Source organism: Balaenoptera acutorostrata, chromosome X (genome assembly GCF_949987535.1).
Source record: "Balaenoptera acutorostrata chromosome X, mBalAcu1.1, whole genome shotgun sequence".
Lineage (NCBI taxonomy): Eukaryota > Metazoa > Chordata > Mammalia > Artiodactyla > Balaenopteridae > Balaenoptera > Balaenoptera acutorostrata.
This window is the reverse complement of record NC_080085.1, coordinates 10,919,354-10,938,073: the sequence shown is the minus strand read 5'-3', so window position 1 is coordinate 10,938,073 and position 18,720 is coordinate 10,919,354. Positions and strand designations below refer to the sequence as shown.

The following is an 18,720-nucleotide window of genomic DNA, read 5'->3' as shown; positions in this document are numbered from 1 at the left end:
CCAGAGGAGGGAGCCCATAACAGTGAGGGGATGAGAGCGTGGGAGAGGATGGATGACAAGGGGCAGCTGCACACTGGGTGATGGCCAGGGTCAACATCTATGGGAGTCATGGCTCAATTATCCAACCTTAGTTTCCCCAAAGGAACCCAAGTATGATTCCATGCTACTGCAGGCTGGAGGTCCATGGTGCTATAGGCCGTTGACGGCAACTCAAAATAACATGTTGGTATTTAAGGTCCAAGAAGTTAATCCCAAACACTGTGGTCTTGTGGTAGAAATGGCAGGGGAGCCCCCAGGGGTCAGGGAAGAGTGGTCACCTGACTTTGGATTGTGTTTCGTTTGAAATCCTAGATAGGCCAAGACAGGTTTATTTTTGTCTTACTTAATGTCAAGCAGCGACCAGTATGGGATGGGGTAGACATGCCACCATGTCATCAGGGACCCAGGCTTCCTCCAGCTATGTACTCCTCCATAGGTTGTGGCCCTTGCCCTCATGGTCATAAGGCAGCTCCCAGAGCTCCTGCCTTCACAACCACATTGCAGGCAGGAAGAAGGAGGAAGGGAAATGGCAAAAGGGGCTGCTAACCGAGAGCCTTCTTTAATGATCCTTCCTGGAAGTCCCACCAATGACTTCAGTGGGCTCCCCCATCTGAAAGAGAGGTTGGGAAATACAGCCTTTTAGCTGAGCACATTGCATTCCCCTCATATATATGGTTATACCAGTAGGGAAAAAGTGAGAATGGATATTGGGTAGGCAACTAGAAGTCTCTGCTACACATATTACAGAAACATGAAATACTATTATTCAATTTAACTCATCTTTGTGTATTGGTTTTCTCCCCCATACGTAACATAATTGCAGGCCTCCCTATTTCATTTCTGGTTCAATATCTCTTCCTGTAACCTGGATTACTGGGGCACTGTCCTTCACTGCAAGGTCTCCCCTCTATTTTCCTTTAATCTAAGCCAAACTATGCTCTCAAATCTCCTTGCTCACTGAAGAGATGGGGGCTGGGGTTGGGGGGTCCTTCTTCAAGTTCTAGCACAGTGTCAGAAGCCACCTGTGTCAGTTAGCTTTTGCTGTATAACAAACCACCCCAAATTTTCACATCTTAACACAACTATTTTATTACCTCTTGCAACTCTGTGGGCTGATTTGACTGAGCCAGGCACTTCTCCATCTGGTCTCCCTGGAAACACTGTTTTGGGGGTTTCTATAACTAGCAGTTATCCTAACACATACAGCTACAGTCCTGTATAGACTCTATGGCCAAAGAACTTCACACTAAGGGAAAACAATGTATTTTTTCCCACCATCTTAACAGGTTGTATGTGTTGGTTGTATTAAAGAGAACATTGTTGAAGAAGGATTACTTTAAAAAAAAAAGACAAAGAAGAAGGATTACTAAGAGTTTCAGTATAAAAAAACGCTAAGAGTAAGGCTACAAATTTTAAAGATTAGTAAGTGGACACCTTCTTGCTTTCCTTCCTCTCAATGCCTTCGTTGCTTTCGGGCTAACAAGCAAATATCTGGGGAATCTTCTGTTTCGGAGCTCTCTTGAACCTCTTTCTGACCTAGAATCTTAAAACAGAATACACTTTCATCCTCAGGGAATACACTCAGGATTCACTACCACACAAAGCAGTTCTTGAATTCAGAAGAAAAGAGAAACAGGAAAGGAGGCATTAGTCTTTTTTGGAACCTGGCTACTAGCATAATTTGGTTTTAGGTATTTCTCTGAGGCCTTGAATTCAACAACTTACGCTAATTGGCATTGCAGTTATGAGGCCTAATAAAGCAGTCATGTGTTCCCATAATGGCAAGTAATTTTAAGAATTTTTAAGAATGTAAGTAAAATAAATATGTATATATATCTAAGTATTTCCATAGAGAAAAGAATGAAAAACACATTTTCTAGCAAAGCAAATAACCATACACATAATTAAACACAGAATCAACAACACATTTTCTTACTTAGAAACTATGACACAAGGTGATTATTTAGATATTATTATTACAAAGAATTTAAATATACAAATTTGGTTGTAAAAGATCAGGCTAAGCCACTTAGGTAAAAGTCTATCTGTGATGTTATAGTTTCCAAGAAGCGCTTTTTGTTTTTTTTGTAATTCTCGAAATGTTATATTAAGTGGTTCATCAAATCATGTAGACACATGAAATGTACTGGGGTGGGGGGAGGAGGGCTGAACTGACACATCCACATTTTATAGACTCAGAAATGAATGAGAAGACACAGTGGTACTATATTTAAAGCAAATATTGGCATATCTTGTACAAGAAAGGCATCTTACAATAATGATTCTGTTGATACATCACAATTTTTCAGTTTGTATTTCTAAACCGGGGGGAGGATCTATGATATAATGTCAAAAAACAGAGAACTGACATAAAAAGCCAAATATAAAGATACAAAAGACAACAGTAACACTCAACCATCCACAGATAAAAGGCCATCTGGACATAAGCCTGAAACCAGCAAGACGCCATCCACCGCAATTTCTCCGGTTTTGCCCTTGCCACGTTCTGCTTCAAAAATGATCTAATAATGGAGAGGGAATAAAAAATTACTTCAAGATATTTAAAGCAATGATAAAGTCCCACTATTTAATAGCTATTAAACTGGACTAAATTCATATGTCCCTATTGCATAGAAACAGGCTTTGACACTGAATATATAATAATATATTTTCCAGATGCCAGGTATCTACACTGAGTGAATTACATTCAGAGAAAACAGGGTCACTGCAACACCTAAAAGAAGCTGGAAAGCCCTGGAAAGCTGAGAAGAGTAAGGTTTAAGAAGAAATTCTGGAATTCCCATTTAAAGAAAAAAAAACAAAAAAAAACAAAAGTAAAAGAATAATATGATTTTCTTCTCGAAAACCAGGCTAGAAGGAATCGAATACTCCCCGTGAACATAACATAATCACAGAGCAGTGTTCAGGGCAGCAGAGATGAAGCAACTTTAGGCTTGCGTGATGACCAGTGCGTCCGGCTTTCCCTGGCTCTCCAAAGAGAAAAGTGGAAGCCTCAGAAGGACAAATGGGGGCAAAGACAGACTGAGTGCCCACTGCCCGGGCTATACTCTCTGTTGTTCTTACGCTCCCTGGATTCATTTTCTTGACAATGGCTGGAGACAAGCTATCACTGAGAAGCAAGTGATAGCACGACTGGATACAGAAATCTCTTCCTCCCCTAGTCTCTTCTCAGGCAGGAACTGCTTTCAGAAAGATGTTCCTTTGGGATAAGTTTTAAAAGTAGTGAGCCGAAAAGCAGACCCCTCACAGCAGCTGCAATGGGTGGGATAATGAGGGGAGGCATGTCTAGATCTTGGGATGTGGTGGCTTTCCCATCACTAAAATCCCTGACCGATACTCCCAGATAACTAAAAAATAAATATCAGGATAACGGAACTGACATCCTAATTTGTGTTTGTTTTTCCACTGCATTTTTGCCAAGTCTGGAACAACAAAAAAAATTCAGGCAAGCTTCTTACGTTCTCTTTTGTCAAGGAGATTTGGGATATAAAAATCAAAAGCAGACTTTTCTACAAGACATCCCCTTGCTGATATTTGCCCCCCCCGCAGGCTTAACCTCCTTGAGAAGGCTAAGCCGGTAGAAGGTGGAGTGAGGTGCCTGTGAGGGGCAGAAGCAGAAGGAATGAGGGGGAAAGTGAGGTTCTCCAGGCCTAGGAGCCACACCACTGGGTCTTCGTGGCCGAGCCCTGGGTGGGAAACGGTTGCCCGAACCTCCTATGGAGGATGGATTCCCAGGAGCAAGACTCCAGTAAAGTTTTCTGGGTCCAGTCTGGCATGGAAATTGAAGAGTGACTTGAAGAACCACGTGGGTGCACAAAATGTGGGTCTCCAGGGCCCTCACGATGAAGGGAAGATGTGCTGCCCATCTTTTAATGTCTGTGCCACTTTTAGCCTTTCAGATGCTCAGGCCACCCTGGGCAGGGTGGCCCTCACTCAACCCTGTGTGAGCAAATAACGGAGACTGAATCCCACGCAGCGCCATCCCCCCACCACACAGCCTAGTGGGATGGGGCTTTGGGTTCAGATGTAATTTGATTTAGAGAAAGCAACGCGACTTACCTTGTATGCCTGAATTCATGGAGTAAGACTCACATCTGCTACAAATATCCACAGCCAATATGACACTGATGAACTGAAATGCACGCTTTAGTCTGGACTGCTTGGCTTCCCCACCCTCCACTGCGCCCCATCAAGGTTTGCCCTAGCACTGAAAAAGTTCAGGGCACAGGTGCCTGCCTCAGGCCCCTGCTGGACCTGCGTACCCTTCTAACAGGCCAGGCTCTTTGGGGGCATGTTTTCAAAAATGTGCATTTAAATAAAATCACTGTTTTGATAGCATACACCCCCAGCAAGCCATTGAGTTATGTAAAATATTTCTCAGTATATAAATTCAGTGAACATGGAGGTAATTACGAACGCTGGGCAGAGGCATGCTTCAATTCTCCAGCAGGGATCTCAACCCTCTACAGCACGACTCAACGTTACGATCCCCAAACTACGCTACAAACACAACAACATAAATATGTGGATTGGATGTGTATTGACTCAAATTTTTTGCAGTGAGAATAAACTAGAATTAAGGCATTCGTCGGTGCTAAACCAGCCCTGGAATTGGGAAAGAACGGTTAAGAAGTTCATTAACTTGGCCCAACATATACTTTTATCCATAGTCATGTCTCAGGATGTATTTTATTTAATTTATTTATTTTTCATTATTTATTTATTTACTTATTTATTTATTTATTGCTGCATTGGGTCTTCGTTGCTGCATGCGGGCTTTTCTCTAGTTGCGGCGAGCGGGGGCTACTCTTCATTGCGGTACGCGGGCTTCTCATTGCGGTGGCTTCTCCTGTTGTGGAGCACGGGCTCTAGGCGCGCGGGCTTCAGTAGTCGTGCCTCGCGGGCTCTAGAGCGCAGGCTCAGTAGTTGTGGCGCACGGGCTTAGTTGCTCCGCAGCATGTGGGATCTTCCTGGATCAGGACTCAAACTCATGTCCCCTGCATTGGCAGGCGGGTTCTCAACCACTGCACTGCATCAGGGAAGCAGGCGGAGTCCCAACCACTGCACTGCATCAGGGAAGCCCAGGACGTATTTTATTTTATTTAATTAATTTATTTATTTAAAAAAATTTTTTTTAGGTATCTATTCTTTTTTTTAAATTTATTTTATTTATTTATTTATTATTTTTGGCTGCAGTGCATCTTCGTTGCTGCATGCGGGCTTTCTCTCGTTGCGGCAAGCGGGGGCTACTCTTCATTGCGGTGCGCGGGCTTCTCATTGTGGTGGCTTCTCTTGTTGCGGAGCACGGGCTCTAGGCGTGCGGGCTTCAGTAGTTGTGGCACGCGGGCTCAGTAGTTGTGGCTCGCGGGCTCCAGAGCGCAGGCTCAGTAGGTGTGGCGCATGGGCTTAGCTGCTCCGCGGCATGTGGGAGCTTCCCAGACCAGGGCTCAAACCTGTGTCCCCTGCATTGGCAGGCGGATTCTTAACCACTGCGCCACCAGGGAAGCCCCCAGGACGTATTTTATATAAGATGTTCTGCTGTGATTCAAGTGTGATGAGTGAATGAAGAGATGCTGAATCTGACATCTGACACTAAGGGCCTGGCTTTTTGGTTTGACGCCTAGTACAGGAGTTTACTTACGTTGACTAACACGTTCTCTTTCACAAGCAAAGTAGAAATGGAGTCCTGAACATTCTTCTTGTCACCACTGGTTGGTACTCTGCTCTTCGTGTATCTCCTTCTAGACTTCACCCTATCTTTTCCCTTCCCACCTCGAGCAAACTTCTCATAACGGCCTAGAGGGGCTGCCCCCAGGGCTCTGCTCCCTTCCCTCCTGGTGGCTCTACAGTGTGGCTTTCCTTCTTCGCCTCCAAAGACACGACTCCTGCAAAGGTCGGTAGCCACCTCCTGATGGTCAAACTTGACAGACTGTCATTTTTATCCTATTTGTTCTTTCTGAGCAGTACATCCCATTGGTCAACTTCCTCTTAAAACTCTGCTCCCTTTTCCTTTATTAAATCCTCTGGGCAGTAAAGGATGAACTCAGCAGGTCTGGGTTGTCCAAACCCTGCACATTCCAAAGACAGGTTTGGACCTTGACTGGTTCCTGGAAAATAACCTCTAAGTCCCTGGAATATCTTACCTCTTAAGAGTGTCTGTGGCCATGCCAGATAATTTATGCTAACAATGTGATTTACGGTGGGGACCTTGGGCCACACAGTATCAGCCTGTCCTCCGGAGAAGCTAAAGACTGAGTAACTAGGGTCAGCTATGTGGGCAGTCATGCGAGCAGACTGACCCAGAACAAAACCCCTGAACACCAAGGCTTGTGTAAGCTTCCCTCGTGGGCAGTACTTTGTGCATGTTGTCACACATCATTACTAAGAGAATTAAGAGCTGTCCCTATGACTCACCAGGAGAAGAAAATTACACTCTTGTGCCCAATCTCTCCTCTGCCCTACATGGCTTTTCCCTCTGCTGATTTTAATCTATATCCTTTCACTGTAACAAACTATAATCGTGAATATAACAGGTTTTCTGAGTACTTTGAGTCCTTCTAGGGAATCATGGAACTTGAGGGTGGTCTTAGGTACCCCAGACAATCGCCACTCTCTCAGTGCAGTCCAAAAAACATTTAAAAAATGACCTTCTAGATGTGGTAGATATATACAATGGAATACTGCTCAGCCATAAATAAATGAAATAATGCCATCTGCAGCAACTTGGATGGACCTAGAGATGACCACACTACGTAAAGTAAGTCAGACAGAGAAAGACAAATACCATATGTTATCACCTATATGTGGAATCTAAAATATGATACAAATGAACTTATCTACAAAACAGACTCACAGACATAGAGAACAGACATGTGGTTGCCAAGGGGGAGGGTGGTGGGGAGGGAAGAAATGGGAGTTTGGGATTAGCAGATGCAAACTATTATAGAGAGGATGGATAAATAACAAGGTCCTACTGTAGAGCACAGGGAACTATATTCAATATCCTGTGATTTACCATAATGGAAAAAAATATGAAAAAATATATATATGTATAACTGAATCAATTTGCTGTACAGCAGAAACTAACACAACATTGTAAATCAGCTATACTTGAACAAAATAAATTTTTTAAAAAGTGACCTTCCAGTCTCCATTCATTGTGATAAGTGCTGGGCATAAAACGAATGAGCTTTCACATATTAAGGAGTTTAGAGCCTGGTTCAGAAGGAAGTTGGCGAGGGGAGCCTGACACACACCAACAGCTCATTCCCATAAAATGCTGATACGCATGCACTTGCCAAGTATTATCATTAGTTGTGCTATTAATTACCTCGTCTATTTCGCTCCAGAATATAAGCTCTTTAAGTGGAGGAAAGAGTCTAATTCATCTTTGTAGCCCCAGTGCCTAGGTACTTCAGTAAGTGTTTTGTTTTGTTTGTTAAATCACTGAAAAAGAATGTAAATATCTCGTTTAATATGTTTTCCACTTACGCTTTTGGGAGTATCAATCCCTTGATACAGCTGAATCTTCCCCATCTTCCACCGTTCATCCATGCTCCTGGTCTTCTCCCATGCCAGGGCATTATTACTGTTTTTCACAAACACTCGAAGTTTCCCTACTTTGTTTCCAGCCAGCCGGTAATGAAAGAGCAAACAAAAGTTGCTTTGGGGTTGCAGGTCGGGGAGGACAAGTTTCAAACGGCCGATGTCCTTCTTCTGACCTGCCAGGACCGGAACTGCCATATAGTAGCCAACAGCTTGAAAGAGAAGAAAAACCCACAGTTAATGAGGCCAATGTAAAGGGTTTGGCTATAGTGTATAAAATAGCTGTAAAAAATGAACGCTAGCCTCCTATAGGGAAAGCTGAAGTCCTTTTCATTTCGAACATTTAGGAACAAAATTTTCATGCTAACATGGATTTTAGGGATCATGGGGCTGAAGTTCTTTGCTCTCCAAAGAAGGTAACTAAAAGTCGGAGAAACTGAAGAATTTGTTCACATTCACAAAGCTTGGTAATAGCAGGCATGGGGCAGGAACCTAATTAAATGGTCTTTTAGCCCTGTAGGTGACTTTCTGCTAATGGAGAACTTGTGTTCCAGAACTTTCCACATTGGTTGTTTGAACCTTGGAAGGCATTTCCCCACTGAGTTGGTATGTATGATGGCCAGCTCGTTAGGTGGGTCCACAGTGCGGTATTTAATCCACAACATACATGACTTTGTACCAATGGTATCATGGAGCTTAGCCACCATGTGTAACGTATCACTCCAAGTTCTGATTGAAGATGGCAGGAACACAGGTCACCTTCTGTTTCTAAGATCCTTTTCCCAAGAATTTTGTAACCAGTGTGGTGGATGTTTGCTCATCTCCAGTCTTCTGGTTGTGGCTTTGATGGACCTGGGCAAAAACTCTCATAGAGTGGGGTTTGAAGAAGTTGATAGGAAGACAGAATTCCTCTAGAAGCCAGGAGAAAGACACGGTGGGTGGGTGGAGTCTTCTGCTAGTCCACAGGCACTCCCAGGACCCAGGTTGACAATGTTTTGGTTTTCACTGGACCCAGAGATTGTCTGGTCTTCTTCCCCAGTCAGTGAGTTTGCCAGATTCAGAAAATAAAAATACAGGCTGCCCAGTGGAGTTTGCATTTCACACAAACAACATGTCTGAGATATACTAAAAAGTATGCGCTGCTTATCTGAAATTTAGGCTTCCTATATTTTATCTGGCAGCTCTTCTAGCTATACTCTCTTTTGTGACCCATTGTGGTAGGTTTCCCTTTCACGCCCAGCTCAAGCCCACTTTGATCTGTCCTTGAGATTTCATCCTTCTAAAAATGCTGATTCATCCCATGTTTCTTTTTCTGTAGGGAAGAACCAGTCCACCTAGAGATCTGATGGAGGCTCAGGAAGGGAGGGAGGACAATCCGAGTGATGCAACAGCTGAGAACCCCAGGGTCATTTCTGAATGAGGTGTTTGTAAATAGGGGACTTGTACCCTCTACCCTAATCCCAAGTTCTAAAAGGAATTTTTGTTAGGAGATAGCTGAGCCTATACATCCCCAAATAAACAATTTGGTAAAGATCTGGATTTCCTAAAGGTATAACAGTTATCTCTAATTATAGAGTCAGCCTTAAATGACCAAGATTCGATTTACGCTCCAAATGGGATCAGCCAGCCAAATGCTCTGCCCAAAAGGAAGTTAGAGCTCATCGACAGTATTTAAGTAGGCAGTGGAAAGCAGGCAGCTCAGAGCTTAGGCAGAGAAAAATCCAAGGTCAAGTGGAAAGAAAGAAATCCTCAAGCAATAGAAGGGAAATGCCAGTCCAAAAGTTCAGATTGCTGATGTGATGCTCATGACGGTTTCAATGCTCCGAGGGGTAACTCTATGAAAACTCCAGGTTTAGGCAGAGATCATGTTTCCTTTCCAGATTCATATCCCCTGCCTCCCAAACCCAAAGCAAAACCACAGAGCACCACAGCTGGTAAACTGGGGAAAAGAAACAATTTCCTTACCCCTTTCCCCAAATACTCTTAACCCTTATACGAATTCCCACATCTGTCTCTCAGCAGTAGGAGAGTGAGTATGGAAGAGGTTTGCTGGAGAATCCTTTGCGGGGGTGGGTAGGTGAGTGGGAGAGGGATTAAGGAGGAGAATATATGCTGACCCAAGTCAATCATTCATCAGGGGAGACTTGGGAAGGTCTAAAAGTTTCCAGACTTGACAAACAACCCTGACCACAAAAGTGATAGGAAAAATGACCCTCCCGTCATTGGAGCTCTCTTTCCCTGGGCCGTATCGCAGAACATGAAATAGTGAAATCTGAATACCATTATCTCGGTCAGCAGGATTCCAGTCGAAATCATCTTCTATATCCTGTTTCCAGTCACAGACCCCGTGGTCAAAGCTGCAGTCAACTGAGATATTTAAATCTGCTAAGAAAAAGGGTGCATTTCATCAACATTAAGAGCATTACAAAAGGGAATTCCCTGGCGGTCCAGTGGTGAAGACTCCACACTTCCACTGCAGGGGGTCCGGGTTCAGCGTTCGAACCCTTGTCGAAACTAAGATCCTGCAAGCCACGTGGCGCGGCCAAAAGAAAACAAAAAAGCATTAGGAAAATGTTTAACACTGGGAGCTTTGGAAGGCGATGCCATGTTTTCAGTTGCTGTCAAGAGTTTAGGGAATTTGGAGGACTTCCCTGGTGGCGCAGTGGTTAAGAATCCGCCTGTCAATGTGGGGGACATGGGTTCGATCCCTGATCTGGGAAGATCCCACATGCCGTGGGGCAACTAAGCCCGTGAACCACAGCTACTGAGCCTGTGCTCTAGAGCCCGCAAGCCACAACTACTGAGCCTGCACTCTAGAGTCCGCAAGCCACAACTACTGAGCCTGTGCTCTACAGCCCGCAAGCCACAACTACTGAGCCCACGTGCCACAACTACTGAAGCCTGCGTGCCTAGAGCCCATGTTCCGCAACAAGAGAAGCCACCGCAATGAGAAGTCCACGCACTGCAACAAAGAGTAGCCCCCACTCGCCGCAACTAGAGAAAGCCATGTGCAGCAATGAAGACCCAACGCAGCCAAAAATAAAATAAATAAATAAACAAGAGTTTAGGGAATTTGGGACTAGCAGATGCAAACTATTATACATAGGATGGATAAACAATAAGGTCCTACTGTATAGCGCAGGGAACTATATTCAGTATCTGTAATAAACCATAATGGAAAAGAATATGAAAAAGAATATATATATATATATATATATATATATATATATATATATATATATATATATATATATATATATATAAAACAGTCACTTTGCTGTATACCAGAAACTATCACAACACTGTAAATCATCTATACTTCAATTTAAAAAAAAGAGAGAGCTTAGCCAAGCTACTCCACAGTATCGCTGCCCTGGCATCCGTTTTGTTTGGCACCACGGCCTGCGGGGGCCTCTAACGGGCACTAGCCCTTGTGCAAGTGCATGCCCTAGATAAGAGCCTGCAGAGTCACGAGTAAAAGTGAGTTCCTGATATGACTTCCCCAACAGCCCCTGTGATCGACAGTCTCCCCTGCTTCCCAGGGCCTTGCCCTTGTGCACTCCTTAGATAAGACCCCCTCGTAGCTTACCAAAACCCCTATTGTTTTTGTTGGAATCCAGCAATCCAGGCTTCGCCCAGCAACCCCAAAGCGCTCCACACATGGACCCTAATAGAGGCGTGTGCCCCACATCCTGCCTCGACTTCCCTCTGTGGCCCCTGGAGGCCTTGCCATGTAGTCCCCCAGGACCCAAAGTAATAAGCTTCTCTATCTCAGTTTCTTTTGTGGGCTTTTGTTGAACCATGTGGCACCCAGGGGCTCTACTTAACGAATGTTAATTTAACAAATCCTAACAAGTGCATGGACTACAAGGCCAGTTAGTACAAGCTTTGAACCAGTGCCTCTGGTTACTTTTATGTAGATTGGGGTCAGCAATCTAACATCCTGGCCCACTGCTTGTTCTTGCAAATAAAGTTTTATTGAAACACACCACGCCCATTCATTTACATATTGTCTATGGCTGCTTTTGAGCTACAATGACAGAGCTGACAGATGCAACAGAGACAGTATGGTTCACAAAGCCTAAAATATTTACCATCTGGCCCTTACAAAAAAAGTCTTGACCCCTGATGTTGGTGTCAGAAAACACCACTGGGAAAGAGGGGAAAGACTGAGATGCTTCTGATTCATAACAAATGCCAGCCTCTGGCTTGGATTTGGGGGTTTTGGCAGTTTATACTGAAGAATAAAGGACTGGCAAGGAAAGGGGAAAAGCTAAAGAGAGAAGTGGCAGCAACTGGTTGTTGACTCATTACGAATTGCAAAACATTTTCATGTACCTTACATCATTTGATTTGGTTGTCACAAAAATTCTACAATCAGGCCCATTTTCAGGAAAGTAAAACTGAGGGTCATAAGTGATTTGTCCAAGTCCCCCAGACACTGAGGGCTGGAACTGGACCTGAATCCTAAATCAGACTGAAATCCAGACTGTCCGTCTGCACATATCTTAAGCCAGTACAAACACATGGCTTCTTCTCTCACTTTCCTTTCTTCCTAACCCCTATTTTTCCCTATTCCAGCAAAGATATTTTATTTCTAGTCCCAGTTTTAAAATTAAAAGATGGCGGGGGATGGGATGAATTGGGAGATTGGGATTGACATATATACACTATTGATACTATGTATAAAATAGATAACTAATGAGAACGTACTGTATAGCACAGGGAACTCTACTCAATGCTCTGTGGTGACCTAAATGGGAAGGATATTCAAATAAGAGGAGATATATGTATATGTACAGCTGATTCACTTTGCTGTACTGCAGAAACTAACACAACATTGTAAAGCAACTATACTCCAATAAAAATTAATAAAAAAAAGATGCCAGGTAACACTTGCTTCCAGTTTTCAATATTCTTTAGTGAGTGCTATTACTCGTTTGATAAGCTGATGTTAGCAGCCCACAAATAATGCAACATAAATTTTTCAGTTGGTTTATAACTGTAGTGGCATGTTTGTCCCAAACTCTCCCTTCTTCCGCGTCATGTGGGACGTGGGGAATGTAAACTGGGCCGATGGAATGGTATGTAGCCAACCATTTCGCCAAGAGATAAAACTCAAGGCTTTGGTCTCCCCAGCACCATATTTCATTTGTATAGCACTTTATGGTTTACAAAGTACTTTCAAATACATTCTCTGATTTAATCCATACCACCCTCCAAAACACATGCTGTTGGTGCTGCTCCAGTACCTGTCGGCACGTTATGTTCCCTTGCAGGCACAGGGCTTTCTACTGCAAACACCACAATTCTCTGAGTGAGGGTATTCTCTGGCTGGAGCATGCTTCGCCCAAGCCAGGCAGTCCAGAATACCAGGGAGCTCTTTCCCTGGGAGAGCTCTCAACCAGTGATGGACACGACTTGGTGATTAGCTACCTCTGCTTCCCTGCCTTTGGGTAGGACCACTAAGTGCTGGAATTGGACCTGGACCTGAAGTCAGATTGGAATCCAGGTTCTCTCCAGTCTTGTAGAGGGTCCAACTGGGATGGAGATCCAGTTGCCACAGTGGTGTCCCTCCCTGATTTTATGGCAGGCCAGGAGCACCAGGGAATTAACACCCTCCTGGGAGTGGCCTTCAATCAATGGCAGATGGGAGTTGGTGTATAAATACCCCAGCTCCCTTGCCCCTCCAGTAGGATAATTCTGAGCCACGTGTTCTATACACTGGCTCCCAGATTCCCCAGTTGGATCCAGCTCCAGGCACCTACAGTGGAAACTTGCTCAATGACATGTCCTTTATTGCCTCCTTCTCTTCCCCGGTCTCCAACCGCTGTTTCCTGGAATTACCGCCCACATAAACCACTTGCACACAAATTCTTGTCTCAAGGTCTGTTTTTGAGGAAAAAACAGCCTAAGACAGCACCTTAGAGAGGAGTGTTGCTCTTATTCTGACTTTACACATGAAAGCCATGAGACTTCACAAGCCTAAGTGACCTGCCCCAGGCAAACATCAAGTGGAAGAGTTGGGGGGCCCACCTGAGTCTACTAATTGAGACTGAGCACTCCGGACACCTTATTCAAAGACCTTTAAAATCAGAGGCATAAGCTAATAAGCAAAATTGTAAACTTTCCGTGTTTCATTGAGGATTATGGAAGAAAAAGTAAAGTAGGAACCTGGTTGATTTGGGGATCCAAAGAGGACTCAAATAATTTATTAATGTCACTTAGAAGTGTAAAGCAGAGCTGGGGCAGAAGTTCCAAGCACCTAGAGAAGGTAGCTTATCCTCTGAGCTATAAAACATTTTCTTCCTAACCAGGAAAATGGGCAATAAGATGTTTGATGCAGAGAAATTTAAAAAGCGGAACACTAGGACATCTCTGGCGGTCCAGTGGTTAAGACTCCGTGCTTCCACTGCAGGGGGAGTGGGTACGATCCCTGGTCAGGGAACTAAGATCCCGCATGCAGCAAAAACAAACAAACAAACAAACAAACAAACAAAAACGTGGGACACTTAGGAGAAATATGAAAAAAAACAAGATGCCTACAGGAGTTGGGTCATGGGTCACTACCCTTTGGAGAGTTTTTTGTAGAAGCTTCTCAGATTAAATTTGGAGGAGTGAAGTAGAGAGGTACTTTCTTCATGGTGGAGATTGTCCTATAAACTAAAAGGACAGAATTGGAGAAGTAATCACGGGGTAAACACAGAAGGAAATCCAATTAGCATAAGCTTAGGACATGTACAGTGGTCAGTGAAAGTCTGAAAAGGAAAGAGATCAAGGCATTCATATTTACACGAAGTAAAAGGGATACATATATAGGTAGGCTTTTCCCTGATGTCTGTGTAGAGATGCGCATGTAATTTGTCGTGGGTAGTGAAAGTGCTAAATAAACTCAGAGGAAATTAGGGATCATGCCTAAGAAATTCCAGATTATGAGGCTTTGCTAGAATGATCACAAAAATGGTCCCAGGGCTTCCCTGGTGGCGCAGTGGTTGAGAATCTGCCTGCTAATGCAGGGGACACGGGTTCGAGCCCTGGTCTGGGAAGATCCCACATGCCACGGAGCAGCTGGGCCCGTGAGCCACAGCTGCTGAGCCTGCGCGTCTGGAGCCTGTGCCCCGCAACGGGAGGGGCCGCGATAGAGAAAGGCCCGCGCACCGCGATGAAGAGCGGTCCCCGCACCGCGATGAAGAGTGGCCCCCGCTTGCCGCAACTGGAGAAAGCCCTCGCGCGAACCGAAGACCCAACACAGCCAAAAAAAAAAAAAAAAAAAAAAAATGGTCCCAATTTTTACCCCTCCCTGTGTCCACGCTCTCTGCAATATGACGTTGTCGTGCCTTCCCCAACTCTTAAGCCTGGGCTGGCCTTATGACTTGCCTTGGCCGATAGAGTGTGACAGAAGCCATGCTGTGACAGTTCTGGCCTAGACCAGGCCTGTGTGCCTCTGCTCTCCTTCTGGGAACCCTGCCACTGCCTCACGAGAACAAGCTTGGCTAGCCTCCGGGAGGATGAGAGACCCCATGGAGCAGGGCAGAGTCAGCCCAGGGGTCCCACCTGAGGCCCCAGGCCTGCGAGAGAGCACAGCTAAGATGAGCGAAGTCACCGAGCGGGCCCACAGCTGACGCAGACACGTGGGCGAGCCCCACCCAGACCAGCTCAGATCAGCAGAACTGCCCAGCCAATCCACAGAGTCACATGCAAAGCTAAATATTTATTGATATAGGCCTGAGGGTTTGTGGTTGTCTGTTACAAAGCGCTACTGCGGCAATAGGTAACTGACACAGGCACTTAGGGCCAGATTTTAGTACACGATGATTTTCAGGTTGTGGGTCCCCATGGGTTGGAGTTGAAGCAAATGAGTCATTTTCTGCCATCTCCATACACAATGATCCGCCTCACTTCTTTACTCTAGGTGTCAGGTGGAAAGGTGGAGAGAAGACAGCCTTACAGTATCATAATCATTGGTATTAATCACATAAGGACCTCCTATTTTCACACTGGCACTGGGTATCATGATGTAACGATTTTTCCCTTGGGTATTTAGGAATGAAGCAGTGATTCATACACAACCATCTCATCCTATGAAGAAATGAAAGGACCACAGGACACCGTGAGACAGTGTATACTCGGAAGAAGGCATTACTCACCTCTGTGTTCCAGTCGGGATGCTGTAGCTTTTCTTTGGACCAGAACCAGATCAACTTCACCCGCTTCGTTCACCTTAGGGGCTAACAATGAACACTTGATCAGTTAAAAAAAAAAAACAATAAAACCCTAAAGCCTCACGTGCTAAGAAGTTATGAATGAACAAAGAGGGTTTTACCATATACAGCTGGCCCTCCATATCCATGGGCTCCACATCCACAGATTCAACCAACCACAGGTCGAAGATATTTTTTTAAAAATCCAGAAAGTTCCAAAGAGCAAAACTTGAATTTGCCTTGCGTGCCAGGCAACTATTTACACAGCATTTACACTGTATTACGTATTTTAAGTAATCTAGAGATTACTTAAAGTATATGGGAGGATGTGTGTAGGTTATGTGTGAATGCTGCACTATTTTGTATAAGGGACTTGAGCATCATGGATTTTGGTATCTGTGAGGACTCCTGGAACCAATCCCCCATGGATACCAAGGGACAATTGTGTTCTACGGACAGAATAGGTTACAACTGTGTTTCCCTAACATTTCCAAAGCATTCATATTGGTTCCAGTTTCCTCATGTAGAACATCTTTTTCCACAGGTGCGACCTAAGCATCACCCAAGTAACCTAAATAACACATCCCTCCTCACCAGGTTTTGGAAACATACTCTCTTGAGATTTTGACTCTATTAATGGAGATAATGTCATTGGTATGCTAGTTCTTAGACAGGTGGGGCTGAAGCTACTTTTCATTTGGTTAAATCCAACAGCCATGGAGCAGGAACAGACAAGACAAAATATAGAGGGAGCAAGAGACGCCTGGTGAGAATGAAATGGGAAGTCTCAGTGTGAGGGATCCAGGGTGGGTTAACATGGAAACCACCCTGGAGGGGCCGAGGCTGGTGATGGGCTCTGCTCGGCCACCAGTGACAAGGGGCAGTTCTCCAGCTCATGCAGGAAACTTAAGCTTAACCTCGCTATAGAATTTTCCTCCAGCTGTCTATCTTGCCTTTTTAGATCATAACCACACAACTCTGAAAATCTCCTTTCATTGAGTGCGCCTGTAAAAAGTGCCTCCACGAAGGAAAAAGGTAGAGCTACGCAGATCCACCAGGGGGCGCTCTCTGGGGTCTGGGGGTGCGCTGCATGCAAAGCTGGGTGTCCAGACGGCCGTGCTGGCAGGACAAATGGGCTTCCTTGGCTGGGAGCGGAAAGAGGGTCTGCATCAAATAGGAAACCCCCCAGGCAAGGGGAAAGGCCTGACCCTCCGGGCGTCCCACAGCAGCAAATTGGATTTCGTATCTGTGGAAGACTAAGTTTCCAGACCTTATAGAGAACCCTGCTTCTTAGGACTTAAAGCTGACCCCATCTTACTTAAGGTGTGAAACTGTCTTCCCTTTTTCTCTCATTTGCCAGGAGAAACTACAATTCACTTTTCATAAGATGTATAAATAAACAAAAGTGATACTCACAAAACACATCTCCCCGAAGGCTTTGCTGCTCCTCCACATGGTTTGCCAGGGCTTTCTCATCTCTTTTCTCTTCCTCCAGCCCCTCTTTCTTTCTCTCTTCATTCCTCTTTCTTTCTCCAGGAGGGTTCCCATCTCTGGAAACGCTCTCTTCAGAGTTGAAGGGCTGAGAGTCAACCTTAGGGGCAGGAGTCCCCCCAGGTTCTGCGATGTTTTTCATTTTTACCTTCTTTTTCATGTTATTTTTGTGAGCAAGCAACTTCTTGATTCTGTCTTTGATGGTACCAGGTGCTCTGAGGAATTCCTTCACAGAATTTTCAGGGATAACTAAAACCAACAGTAAAAGAGAAGTTCCACATTGGCCAATAATTAGATCTCTCACGAAAAATGGAGCATTTAAAAAGCGTCAAAGTGCAGTACATGAATGCTTCCAGAATCAACACATATGAGGCTCAACCATTTGATATTTTAGGAAGAACTATATTTGCAGCTGTTTTAAGCAGTTCCAATGTTACGGTAGGATCTTAACGACTTTAATTGTTAGAGGACAAACTTTCGTTCTGCTTCAGAGACTACGATAATGAAATACCTGCTCCTACCAAGCTAGGCTACAGATTCCAACGTGATGGATTTTCCAGGATCCGCTAATATTTCTGCTTTCACAGTGGTATTCGCCAAAGCCGCTGTTGCCCAGGTAGTCCTGCAATTTGTTTAACTGTGATATTCAAAGATTATGGCTAGCATTATGTTGAACCATATAAATTGCCAATAATGGGCCATTTGTGATCTACAGAACGGTGATTTTTGATTCAATGTATACATACCTAATTTTTCTTCCCTGTTCTCTCTCCCCTTCGAATTTCTTCACCTCAATCAACTACTATCAAAAGCTAAATGATTTTACTTATTGACTATTTAGAGAGAGGCATCTATATTTACTGTTTTACACTCATTTCCTATTTCTCATCACTAAATTAAATTCTTTTTTAAAATGCACCTTTAAATAGACTGACAGACACAGAAAACAAACTTATGATACCTAAAGGGGAAAGGGAGGGATAAATTAGGAGTTTGGGATTAACAGACACACACTACTATATATAAAATAGATAAACAACAAGGACCTACTGTATAGCACAGGGAACTATATTCGATATCTTGTAATGGGGCTTCCCTGGTGGCACAGTGGTTAAGACTCCACCTGCCAATGCAGGGGACGTGGGTTCGAGCCCTGGTCCGGGAAGATCCCACATGCCGTGGAGCAACTAAGCCCGTACGCCACAACTACTGAGCCTGTGCTCTAGAGCGCGTGAGCCACAACTACTGAGCCCACGTGCCACAACTACTGAAGCCCGCGTGCCTAAAGCCCGTGCTCCACAACAAGAGAAGCCACCGCAATGAGAAGCCCGCGCACCGCAATGAAGAGTAGCCCCCGCTCGCCGCAACTAGAGAAAGCCTGCGAGCAGCAACAAAGACCCAACGTAGCCAAAAATAAAATGAA

At 44.5% G+C, this 18,720-nt stretch overlaps 1 protein-coding gene across 2 annotated transcripts in view; it reads right to left on the bottom strand.

The window, feature by feature from the left end:
• Window positions 1-2,291: 2,291 nt before the first annotated feature.
• The window catches only part of EGFL6 (EGF like domain multiple 6), a 61,771-nt gene continuing 45,342 nt past the window's right edge, over window positions 2,292-18,720 (bottom strand). For both annotated transcript variants that reach the window (XM_007180330.2, XM_007180331.2), the window contains 5 exons: window positions 17,223-17,546; window positions 15,753-15,833; window positions 9,886-9,987; window positions 7,552-7,817; window positions 2,292-2,561 (listed from right to left, as the gene is read on the bottom strand). In XM_007180330.2, coding sequence (XP_007180392.2) covers window positions 2,451-2,561; window positions 7,552-7,817; window positions 9,886-9,987; window positions 15,753-15,833; window positions 17,223-17,546 — 884 coding nt within the window. In that variant the 3' untranslated portion in view covers window positions 2,292-2,450. The remainder of the gene's footprint in view (window positions 2,562-7,551; window positions 7,818-9,885; window positions 9,988-15,752; window positions 15,834-17,222; window positions 17,547-18,720) is intronic.